This window comes from Clarias gariepinus, chromosome 8, assembly GCF_024256425.1.
Source record: "Clarias gariepinus isolate MV-2021 ecotype Netherlands chromosome 8, CGAR_prim_01v2, whole genome shotgun sequence".
NCBI lineage: Eukaryota > Metazoa > Chordata > Actinopteri > Siluriformes > Clariidae > Clarias > Clarias gariepinus.
In genome coordinates, this window is record NC_071107.1 from 25496059 (window position 1) to 25508779 (window position 12721).

Sequence of the window (12721 nt, forward strand, 5' to 3'; positions counted from 1 at the left end):
CTAAAGAAATTCAATCGTTTTTATACTAATCAGAAAATAAATTTTAATGAAACATAATGTGGGATCCGGATTGTGCCAGAAAAACAAGGTTTTTAATTTGACAACCAAAATGACAAAAAAAAAAAAAAAAGAAAAAAAGGGGGAAATCAGAACTTTTTTTTTTTTTTTGGTTTAACACCAATATTTTTACTTGGTTTTATTTTTATTTGACAAGTAAGTGGTGTTACACCTAAAGAAGTAAGATTTTCATAATCAATTTTGTACTTGTACTGACACCGAATTTGTTTTGTGTATCATTTGGCCTTACAGGAAAAGTGAATCTATATCTCTGCAATAATGCAGTTGGCACTAAACGTGATACTTGTTACCAAACATTACACGTTCTCTAATGTGCAGATCAATAACACTATGACAATAAATGCAATATTGGAAGGATAGTGCTGAACCATCAACTTTGTAGGAAAAATCTGATTAGAAAAAATCAGGTATGAGATCACTTAAACACTTGGTGAAGTTGCATGATAAAGAAAATCAACACTAAAAAACATAGTTACGTTTAATAGTAAAAGTAAGTGCATTTCCATACACACACACACAATGTGATTTTACAGTGGAGCAATAGAAAAAGGTCATGTGGTCTGATGAGTTCAGATTGACCTTATTCCAGAGCGATGGGCGTGTCGGGGTAAGAAGGAAAGCGCTTGAAGCGATGCACCCATCAAGCCTCTGAAGGCAGTCTTATGATGTGGGGTTGTTTCAGTTGGCCAGGTCTAGACTCAGCAACATTATATGGCAATAAAATAAAATTAGTTATTGACCTGAATGTACTGAATAATTAGGGTCTCACATCAATGGAGTTGTTCTGCCCTGATGGTACAGGCATATTCCAGGACTCAAAATGTGATAGTGTGTTTCTGGGTGTATGAGGAATCATATCACACATGACCTGAACACCACATTTTGTGCTGTAATCAAAGATAAAGGTGAGCAAATGCAATCTTATTTGTACTTATAAATCGGTACAATGATATAAGATCAGTATTTTGAACTATAAATATATATTTGTGTAAATTATTGGTGTAATGTGTACTTGAGTATTTTATGTATTTTTGATACAGTAGCTACTGAATTGTATTAAAATTGTACAGAATAATGAAGTTCTTCTTGTAAAATATTATAAGAGAAAAGCGTAGATATACCTGACACCATTATGTCATGCCACATACTCATATGTTTCTGACTGAACCCATTGCACTTGCAGGTAAAGCAGATGTGTTTTTGTAATCCTCAGTATTTATGGTGAGAATGAAATGTGATTTATTTATATAAAATCATTGGTTCTTTTCTCATGACAAAAAGCAATAACCAGGTTTTATAACAATGTTCTTTTCTTTGTTGCCATGCTAATGGTAACAGCAACCTGATGGATTAAATGTTGAAGGTGCTTCAAAAGAATGATTAAATATCTTTTTACTTAAATTCTACACTCCTTTCGCACATGATACTTACACACACCACATACACCGTATGCACATATTTATTAAAATACCTTATCATTTAAATATTATCAGGAAAAGAAAGGATTATTTGGTCACACAATACATAGCATGTAATCATGGTATTTGGTATATTATCTAATTTAGATTAAAAATGCAGAATTACAAAGTCTGCCACTGTCAAAACATTGCCTAAATTCTACTAGGACGTGAATAAAGAGAATAGAGAGAATCTTACCCTATGAAGCATGTCTTCTATCCTTGCATGTGATTCGCCATCAGCTTTACGGTAAGCTTTGGATTTTGTCCTAATCACATCTTTTCAAAGAATGAACCGTGGTCTGGTCCCACCCTGATACTATGTATCTGGCACAGGAAGTAAGGAACGAGCCCAGGAATAAACTGAAACTGGAGCCAACACTTCCTGCTGATAGAACTGTATCACTCACAGGGAAGAGTAGAGAGCAGCCTCCCCACTATAACACTCTAGTGCTATTAGAGTGGATATTCTGTCCACTGCACAAGCTGTAAGCCTTTGCTCAAATTCATCTATAATCATATTCATTAGTCAATACTTTCAGGAGCTATTCTTAAATTGCTTTTCATGAGATTATAGATAGGTACAGCAGTAATACATATGAGTTTATGGCTATAGATATGCAGCCTACTGACTTTAACTGATTTAAACGAAGGATTTAAAAGTATGCTTCAACTGAGCCAATTGAGGTTAAATTTAAAGGGGACAGTCTCTGCTTCAGACAGTTTTCTTTGTCATCAGAGGGATGTAAGAAAGGGTTGTAAGAACCAACAGGAAAAAGCTGCAGAAAAAGCACCAAGGTAGTTGTGGATCAAGAGGGGTACAGCTGCGATGAGGGAGCCCCCACACAATACCACAGACGGCCCTATACTGGTGATACTGATGCACACAAGGAGACTAAGTGATGACAATTTAATTTGATGTTCATATGTTTTGTACCATATTAGTCTCTTGTTTGGTGTCATATTAGTGTTTGTTTTGGTGATGAAGTCAGTAGAAGTGTCAGACAGGGACCCTCATCCAGATCTGGCAGATCTCCAACCAAAGCATCTGAACAGCATCGCACTATATGGACACCCCAACAAGGTGCAGCTTTCTATCATTGATCTGACAAAGGAATTTAAAGTCATCAGTGCCAGAGAGGTGCTACTTTCTAGAGAATAACCTGCATATATCACCGTTAGAGCTGGGACAAGAGGCAGTTCAACAGGCAGAAGAGAGGCTAAGACAGGGTGTCCTGGTAAGTTCTGTGGCAGATGAGCAAGCTGTGTTTATTAGGACCCAAGAAGTAGCTACAACAAGGCCCAAGTGAGAAAAAGACATCAGCTGACATTGGAAAATGTGGAAGAGGAACACTATATTAGGGCTTTGCAGGGCAGCCTTTACATCGGACACTAGTTACCCAGAACCTTATTAAAGCAACAGAAAACACATCAAGGTGTCTGCGGATCTAGAGGGGTGATCCATTGTGTAGTTAACACTTTGGGGACACACCAGGGACTGATCACTCCTAGCTGGCTCAACCAGATAAGGGGGTTTGCTGATCTAACGTCTGAAACACCCTATAACCCTGGAATCAATTGGAAGAGTGGTAACAAGTCTATATTACTGATGGACAGGAGGAAATTATTGAGCATAATTACTAAGCACCACAATAAAATATAGGGAAAACCACTATGATCTCGTCTCAAGAAAAGACAATAATCATGAGCTTTACTAAGGAGAAATTTTTGGCAGGGTTGGCATTAAGAAATCTATTGTTTTAAAGATGAACACAGAAATATGCACATTCTATTGAACACAAAACCTAGACCAATGAGAGTTGTCACTGAGATGCAGTAAGTTTTTAAAAAGAAATTTAAGGATAACTTCCACATTCAACCATTCCCCCCAAACGCTATCCATGTATCTTCTTGGCCAAGAGCATTCCAAGGAGGTATTTTAGACTGCGTGCCACAGAATCCACCAAGCCAAAAATATAGTGAGAAGAAATTAGCATTTTGACTTTTAGTATAGACTTTTTTTTACCCACTTTAACCAATTCATTAATTTTATTTTGTACTTGAAACTTTTTTTTTTTTAGAGAAACTGACTGACAGTTTGCCAAGAGCAATGGAGCAAAATTGAATCACAATGCTGCAAAAGTCTAATAACTTAGAAATATTAGAAATCTAATGCTGTAACTGGTTTTTTAAACATATTGCTCTTTATTATTATGATGATTATTATTATCAGACATTTCTGTTTGTATTCATGACAAAAAATCAAAAAGATGTATTTTTTATAATATTGTAATGGAAATATGTACTGAAATCTATTTGGAGACAAGTTTCCCCCCCCCCCTATTTCATTTGGCACACTTTGAAATTCATGAAATATTAATAACTGCCAGCAGATGGCTTAGTTGGAGATTTTCTTGGACAGACTAAATCAGTGCTAGTGCTGTTTATAATTGGCTTATTTCTTGAGTTTGGAAAAGGTAAAATAAACAGAGTGTAAAAATCCAGAGATAAAAACCAGATCCTAGCCTCTGATCCTACTACTTAGAAAGTAACACAATTTATCATATTTTAAATTTTTTACAGTCTCTCCATTTTCATGCAACTGATTTTCATTCATGATACCCTCATATAATTTCATGAATTATACCCTGTTTCATAGATATTTTATGACAAATTAAGGAATTAAATGACTAAAACAACAACAACCTTGTGGCCAAATTGGCACATTCTATAAATGTTTAGCAACACCTGAAGTTCTCGACAACCACAAAAGAAGGGCTTAAATCAAGAAAAAAATCAGTGTGTGAAATTTTAAAAAATATTCAAAAGTTGATTCAAACAATTTGTTCCACAAATTTAGGTCATCCTCTAAATACAGATGCCTTTCACTGCATATAGTTTTACAAATCTAATATTGCCCCTGTTCAGACACAAAATATTTTTACACAGTTAAATGGTTAACTAGACTAGATTATCTGCCCCTGCCATCACCATATAGATGCTCATTACTATATATGTTCTGTACTCCTTACTTTAAAAAGCCACAAAATTTTACAGTAAAATTGACATATTCATTGTGAACCTAGGTCTCTGGTAACTGATACATGTGTTTTTTAATTAATGTGGTTTTGTAATTATCCACCAATTTGAAACAATCATTTTATAATGAATCAAAATAGCTTTATTATATGGAATATCACTACATAAAAAAGCATTCTATCTGGAACTAGGCCAAAAGTATGTGGACACATGACTAGCAAACATATACAGGTATGTGGGTTTTTACCAAACTTGTCCCCACAATACTGAAAGCATTAGTTGTAGAAAAGAATCTCTATATGCTGTAGCATTATAAATTCCCTTGACTGGAATTAAGAGACCCAAAACTTCTCCAGCATGACAATGCCCCTGTGCACAAAATGAGTTCCATTAACACATGGTTTGCCAAGGCTGGAGTGAAAGAATGTAAACGGCACAGAACCGTGACATGGAAGGAATTGGGATATTGACTGTGTGTCAGGAATCCTGGCTCAACATCAGTGCTCAGTATCTCACTAATGCTCTTGTGGCTTAATAGACAAATCCTCCCTGGCATGTTACACAAAGCAGACTCGATTTAAAAGGAAATAGGAGATTCGCTCAATACTAATGGCCATGGTGTTAAAAAAAATGTTCAGCTAGAACATGGTTGTGATAGTCAGGTGTGCACATACATTTGGCCATAGAGTGTACTTTTAATGCACATTAGTCCTTGGTGAGTTCACGGAAGTAATTTTCCAGGATGCCTTCGATTTCCTCTTCCTCATAATCCCGTATCTGGAAGAGAGAGCTGTGCAACTTGGCCTCAGCACCTCGTATCATGGCAGACAGCACTAAAGAATGAAGAATTAGAGTTTAGAGAGACTGAACTACTGATCGGGAGGTCAGGGGTTTAAACCTCCGCACCATGTTACCACTGATTGGCCCTTGAGCAAGGCCCTTAGCCCTCAACTGTTCGGCTGTATAAGAAGATGAATGTAACTCACTTTGGATAAGGGCATCATCCAAATATCAAAAATGTGAACTAAATTTTAAATGCAGGGGGCAGATACTGTATGGCATTAATACTTCTACCACATAAATGTTATGTTGAGACCTAAAAAGGTAATCAAATCACTCTACCTTTCCCTGATGAGGGTCGGAAAAGGCAGAGAATCCTCTTTTTCATGGCCACGGCTTGACCAATTTCATAACCCACACCTAAAGATGGTTGAGTTACTTCAGCAACTACAACTGGGAAGGTAAACCAAAAAAATAGTCATTAACTGTATAAAGTATATAATATAACTATATATAACATAAAGACCAGGTTTTCTCACAGTGAATTCCCCCCCTAGGACTAATTTACTCGCCAGGGATTACAATGGATTTGTGGACATTTCTGACACTGACTGAATGAAAGAATTCTGATTACCCAAAAACTATTGTTTGAGGTATGAGATAGGGAAAATAAAAACGTCATTATAAGTTCTTAAGTCTTCACTGAGTCTTACAATCCCTAATCAAAATCTGTCTTACCATCAGACTGAGCCAGCCACACCATATCACGGCCATATATAGCCTCGTCTCCTCCCAGCAGAGCATCCTCACCTGAGTAAAAAGCAAATCAAAGTTTATTCAATAAAATGATATGATGGTGATAAAAGCTCTGCATTAGTGCCAATGCTAAGGAGCAAGAAACACTTACAGTTACCATGTGAGCATCATGCAGACTGCATATCTAAATAACCAAACAGCCTTAAGCCCTGGCCATTCATTTTAAACACAACAGTTTATGCAATTTTAAAAAATGTTTAAAAACATTTGTCACATACACAACCGTACACAGTATGACATGCAAATTGAAATACGTAACTGCATGATTTATTTACTACTAACTAACAAGCCACAGTTTACTTCCCTTCATGTATGTCAAGAGGAATGGGTTAACTTTCAGGTGTACTGTAAGATACAGCATCCTTTGTTTTAAGATAAGAGATTAAATTATTTGTCACATGTACCCTACAGCAAAGAGAATTTGCACCTTCGACCTTCCTATAAGTAATCCAGTCACGAACAGCCTTAACTGACTGAGCCAGTGAAAAAGAAGAAACAGACAAACCACACAAAATAAGAAATTATTTACAATGTGATGACATGGTGGTGTAATGGTTAGCACTATTTTTTTTCTTTTTTTTTTAAGTCCCTGGCTCAGTTGTCTGATTTTCCATTTTCATAGTATAAACAAACACTCTATGACCCAGCTGAAGCTCCACACGCATTGTTTTCTTCCGCATGGAAGCGGAAATGTAAAAGATTTCTGGCTTGAGGATTCGATTTCTGGCTCGGGTCTGTGTGCATGGAGTTCGCATGTTTTCCTGGTGCTTGGTTGGTTTCCTCTGGTCACTCTGGTTTCCTCCCACAGTCCAAAGACATGCAGATTAGGCAAACTGGTGTTTCTAAATTGCCCGCTCTGTATATGTGTGTATGTGTGTGTGCCCTGTGATGGACTGGCATCATGTCCAGGGTGTACCCCGGCTCTCCAGAGACCCCCATGACCCTGTATACAAGATAAGGAGGCTGGACGAATGCACTTATTATGTATTTTAATTTGGGACAATAGTAGACATAATATTAATCTGAAAAGCCTCTTCTACAACATCTGATCTAAATTACACTTATGTGCAAGACTGAAGATGCAGTGGCTCATGATGTAAGGGGTAATGGGGTAACTGTTTAGGTTACCTTCCAGGCTAATGCTCAGAGATTGCTAATGGATTTGTGTTCATTTCTACAACACATGATGCACCACGGCTATGAACGAAACAAAGAAGCAGAAAAATAATGTGTAACTGTGATGTCTAATGTAACAGATCACTCTTAGGAAGCACTAATTACCTTTTTCAGATATGACATCGTGGCTCACGTGCTCTGTCAAAACTTGTCCATAGGTTTTCAGTTTCTTCACGATTTTTTGATAGAACTTTAAATCTTGTCTTCCTCCCCTAATACTGCCACAGAAATATATATTCATTGCGTGGAGTCCTTAAAAAAAAGAAAGAAAAAAAGAAAAAATAGTGAATAAAAATGTAGCTTTCTCCGTTTATAAAAAAAAAATCCCACTTTTCGACTTTCAGATTTGGTCATGAGCGCCCCCTGGTGGCAATTTAGCACCATCGCGCAAACGGCTGTTTGCTGAAATCTTTTTTTTATTAAAACCAAACAAAAAAAAACGTAATATGTAAAAAAAAAATAAGTATTTATGACATATAAAACTGCATGTTGATAATTAAAACAGATAAACAGAGCTTTCGTTTGTTTTTGTTTTTTGTAGGGGGCGTGGCGAAAAACGTGACGTTTACGTAATCGGTACGCGTTTCCGCTTCCGTGCGGAAGAAAACAATGCGCATGTGCAGCTTCAGCTGGGTCATCGGGTGCTCGTTTATACAGTGAAAATGGAAGATTAGACATGAGATTGAAAGAACGGACATGTAACAGAGTGATAAGCCCGCCAGTCGGGATGTCTAGACGTTAACGTGCTGAAGCAGGGACATGGGCAAGCGGAAAGACCTGAACGACTTCGAAAAGGGCCAGATTGTGATGGCCAGACGGCTGGGGCAGAGCATCTCCCAAACGGCGGGTCTTGTGGGGTGTTCCCGGTATGCGGTGGTCAGTACCTACCAAAAGTGGTCGAAGGAGGGACAGCCGGTGAACCGGAGACTGGGACATGGACGGCCCAGGCTCATTGACGCGCGTGGGGAGCGGAGGCTGGCGCGTCTGGTCCGATCCCACCGGAGAGCCACTGTAGCGCAGATTGCTGAAAGAGTTAACGCTGGTTTCGATAGGAAAGTGTCCGAGCACACGGTGCATCGCAGCTTACTGCGCATGGGGCTGCGGAACCGGAGACCGGGCAGGAAAAGGGCGCTGGAGGAGCATCTGGGGCAGGAGAGAGTGTCGGAGCCCACGGCTGAGGAAGAGGAGGAAGAGGAAGAGGAGGAGGATTATTATTACCAGCCCCTGAACCAGGAGCCTGATGGAGCTCCCAACACACAGCTGGAACAAAACGACGAAGCGACACACGCAGATCAGCTGCAGGAGCTTCAGGAGAGAATAGAGGTAACGGAGAGCTCTCAGGGTCACACAGGTTTCATCCACTTCTATCTGTGCTTAACGTCATCAGGCGCTTCGCATGTCATTGATTTGACCTCCTTTAATAATATGATTGTCCCAGAAAGGCGCTACGAGGTGGTATCGAAAAGTTGCAAGATGGGTCCCAGATCTGGACACTTTCACTGTACGCTCCCCCTCAGACGCTTTAAAACCTGGCAGTGGTACTCGCTATTGACAGTCTGGCACCTGCGGACCAATTCTCGATTCCCAATACAGCAATTCTCAAAAAAGCATGCCGAGCATGCACTCGGTCGAGCTACGGACCTGGAGATGGAGATGATGGCTCTTCCACTGTGAAGAATGTTGCATCATCTCAGGGTCGTTTTTATGCACCCAAGTTTGATCACCGGTAATCATCCTCGACAAGAAGGGCGGGTCATCCACGGCATTGACGGAGTCCTCGGCAGACTTCTTGGAAGGCTCCTGGTTCAGCAGCTTGGGGACGAACTTGGCAGCAACATGGCGCATTTTCAAATCACACATGAGGATTGCCTGGACTGGTCCGTATGACGCACTGGTAATGGCAGCAATGTTGTGGATTGTTCACCGACCACGTCTCCGTGGCAGATTTGCCCAGTTTTAGGCAGAATTTCACGTTCACTCTTTGTTCTAACTTGCTGTCCATGACAAAATAGCAGACGTGGTCAGCACCAGTTGCACAGCTCCTGGTGTACACAGGATGATGTCCTTTGGCACACTGATTTATGAAGGTCTGTGGTTCCTGTGACTGTAAGTGCAGCTGTCTGCTGCCATCTATTGGTGTTACAAATATAGTCTTGGAACTTCTTGATACCACCTTGTATAGAAGTAAAAGTTAGGGTTGTTATTGTTGGGAATCATTAAACAAACAGACAAAAAATGCTTTTTGCACCGACTATTTTAAAAAGTATTTTATAATCTTAATTTAGCTCCACATACTTGCCATTAAGAGGATCTCAATCTTAATCATTGTTTTTTTTTCTGTGTCTAATTTTAAAAATATTATTTACAAAGCCGAAGAAATTCACTGAGCTCTTTATTAGAAACAGTGTACTACAGATACAGTTCCTAGGCAGGCCACATCTCATCATTGAGCTTATTGTCATGTTCGTGCGACTAGTTTAAAGCGCCATTTGCTTTGTGACATGGTGCATTACTATGCTGGAAGCAGCCATTAGGAGATGGACAAATTATAGTGATAAGTGGATGCAATTGGTCAACAAAAATTCAAACACTTATACAACTTTTTCATTCTAGGAGAGGAGATGGAGGTGTGGGGGAGAGCTACAGATGCCATGAAGTCTCCCTTGTCAACACTGGACAAGGAAAGAAAACGCAGAGACTATCTTCAGGAAGGGACTCCACTACTTAAGGAAGCTGAGGTCCCTTAAAGGAGAACTATTATGCAAAATAAAATTTTGAGGTAACAACACCTAATGCATTACATCCTGAAGCATCGGGGACTTATCAGTTTCTTGATCTGGTCTCCAATTTCCCCGGATCTCAATCTGACTGAGCCTTCATGAAATGCGCTACACAAAAGCCACAGCACCTAATCAATCTGCTGCTAATGTCCCAGACACCACATGGTCTAGTCATGCCTCATGGGGCCAGATCAGCTCTGGAAGTCCAGAGGGAATCTACACAATATTGGGCTTATGGTTAATCGATGTATATACACAGGCTGTTTTCTATTTTCACCTCTTTTGTTGGCCTATGTATTGTACTGTATGTAAATCATTTTTAAAATTTATTTTTATTGTCCTCTAACTTTATTCATAATTAGGCGATAGCCTTCTAGTATTATTTGAAAACCTCAGTTGTTTCCATAATTTTTTTAATTGCCTGCTGCAACAAACTTATTTCCCTTTCGTTATTCATAAATGAGACATAAATCTCACTATTAAATTATCTATTTATCCATCCATTCAAGCCCAAATATACTGTGACATTCATTGATAATTGATTGGTATTAATCTGCCCAAATTGTGCCACAAAAACTCTCCACACAGCATTACACCACCTGCACAAGTCCATGGCTTCATGCTGTTTGTGCATATTCTGACACTACCATCTGCGGAAATCAGGATTCATCACACAAGGCTACATTTTTTTCAGTCATCAACTGTATGAAGGACGGCTCATCCATGTTCAGTTTTGGTGAAACTGTGCCAATTGCAGGTTCTGCTTTCTGTTTTTGGCTGACAGAAGTGGGATCTGACTGCTGCAGTAGGTCATCCTCTTTAAGGTTCGACATGTTCTGCATTCTGAGAAGCTTTCTACTCACCACAATTGTACTGTAATTTTCTGAGTAACTGTAACCTTTTTGTCAAACCAGTCTGGACAAATCACAAAAACTACCTGAAACTGCTTGCCCATGTGTGCCTGATGTTACGCATTTAACTGTGGCTGCACAATTGGCTGACTAGATAATTGCATGAATGAGTGGAGGTACAGAAGTTCCTAATAAAGTGTTTAGTAAGTGTATCTGTAGCAGGTATAATAATAATATTTTATAGCTGTAAAGTATGTACCGACAGTCATGTTCACACAGGCCATGGGCTTGTTCCTGCCTTAGCCGCCAGCTCCGGACAGTGATGAGAAAGAGGATCCAAAGGAGCTGCTGCATGCCGGAGCCACGCGTCTATTCCTATGGATCCTGGTAACATGCCCTCAAGTAAACTTACCTGAAAGATCCATTTGTACTGTTCAAACACTAATATTTGTTTTCACACTGTTTACAGATCATATAGAGCTTGTGAAAAGGACCATGGCAGCAGTGAACCTGCCTTCTTTGGGAATCCCTGTCTGGGCTCAGGGACTTTCAGATGACCAGTGGAAGGACATGGTAGACAAGACTCTGCAGTCGCGGCAGAGCTCGGCCGGCCTCTTACTGCAACCTTAATAAAATTACCTTATGTCCTTATCACGTAAACATCTTATGCAGGGTCCTAGATTGCCTTGCATAGTCATAACAGACCAGCAATTGGGCTGAAGCAATTGTACGGATCAGTTTTACTCTATGATGCAACCACTGGTTTTTGATGAAAAACTCATATCCACAGATGATAATCACACCATTCTTACTCCGAATATTAAATAATTAGTATTGGCATTTTGACGAACACCAAGATTAAGTCAAGCAACTTCAATGCCATCTTTAATAGTCTCCTGTGACGTGGATACTCATCTTGTTCATCGCTTAAATACATGGACGGGTTTCTTCTTAAAGCGCGGTTCAACCCTCCAATACAAACCAATTACCTCTCTGGATAACACCATCACATGGAAGAATAAAGCTGTTCTGGGAAAAGCAAATCTTGATCATTAAAACTGTTACATATTTCATTAATTTTACTGGCACCTCATTTTCTAATCTATACACTAAACTATAAATCAAATGATTTTATCGGTCTCTTCCTTTTAGTATAGCTTTCAAGGACACTTTTAACACAGTAGGCAATCCTCGTTATTATGCAGTGATTTGTGGACTGCTAAACTCCTTGATTTTGTTTTTCTTCAAACACAAAGCATTCTAATGCCATGTTACTGTAGGTCAGGCATATAGCCCTCCAAGTCAATAATCTAAATACAGTGAGGGATATAAATATGTATTCGAACTCTTTACAGTCTAATATACTTCTAAAGAAGATATCAACGTCAAATCTACACACATAATGCTTTACCTATAAAACAACAAAACTGCATTAGTGGCTCAGTGGTAGGCTTCTCATCTGCCATACAGAATACCCAAAGCATCCTTAGTGCTAAGATAGAGCTCAGATAGAAGGGGAGGGCTGCATAAAGAAGGGCCTCTGGTGTAAAACCTGTGTTTTTTGTCAACAACTAAAATAAAGAAAATTTGGCAAGAAAAATTGAGAAACTGATGATTAAGGCTAATAATTTCTTATGATTTAAGACATCTCAAAGCTGTCAATCTGCCAACAGCTTTGCAATATGTTATTTGTGATGCCTGAATACTTTTCCCATGAGACTGTTCCATATAAAATTCCAGCAAT

At 39.1% G+C, this 12721-nt stretch overlaps 2 protein-coding genes across 9 annotated transcripts; one reads left to right on the forward strand and one right to left on the reverse strand.

Annotated features, from left to right (window-relative positions):
- Window positions 1–4693: 4693 nt before the first annotated feature.
- On the reverse strand, window positions 4694–7697 carry dnph1 (2'-deoxynucleoside 5'-phosphate N-hydrolase 1). The gene is made up of 4 exons (XM_053502551.1): window positions 7452–7697; window positions 6093–6164; window positions 5697–5807; window positions 4694–5407 (listed from the first exon to the last, which is right to left on the reverse strand). The coding sequence occupies exons 1-4, from the start codon at window positions 7585–7587 to the stop codon at window positions 5280–5282; spliced, it is 447 nt and encodes a 148-aa protein (XP_053358526.1). The 5' UTR covers window positions 7588–7697; the 3' UTR covers window positions 4694–5279.
- A 257-nt stretch (window positions 7698–7954) lies between these two features.
- On the forward strand, window positions 7955–11651 carry LOC128529175 (uncharacterized). 8 transcript variants are annotated; one of them, XM_053502544.1, is made up of 5 exons: window positions 7955–9240; window positions 9960–10125; window positions 10884–10950; window positions 11257–11364; window positions 11447–11651. In XM_053502544.1, exon 1 carries the CDS (start codon window positions 8106–8108, stop codon window positions 9018–9020), a length of 915 nt encoding a protein of 304 aa, XP_053358519.1. In that variant the 5' UTR covers window positions 7955–8105; the 3' UTR covers window positions 9021–9240; window positions 9960–10125; window positions 10884–10950; window positions 11257–11364; window positions 11447–11651. The 8 variants fall into 8 exon arrangements, 7 of the variants coding, with proteins under 7 accessions (XP_053358519.1, XP_053358517.1, XP_053358518.1 ...); XM_053502542.1 differs by having other exon boundaries at window positions 9960–10950; XM_053502543.1 differs by having other exon boundaries at window positions 10884–11364.
- The last annotated feature ends 1070 nt before the right edge of the window (window positions 11652–12721 follow it).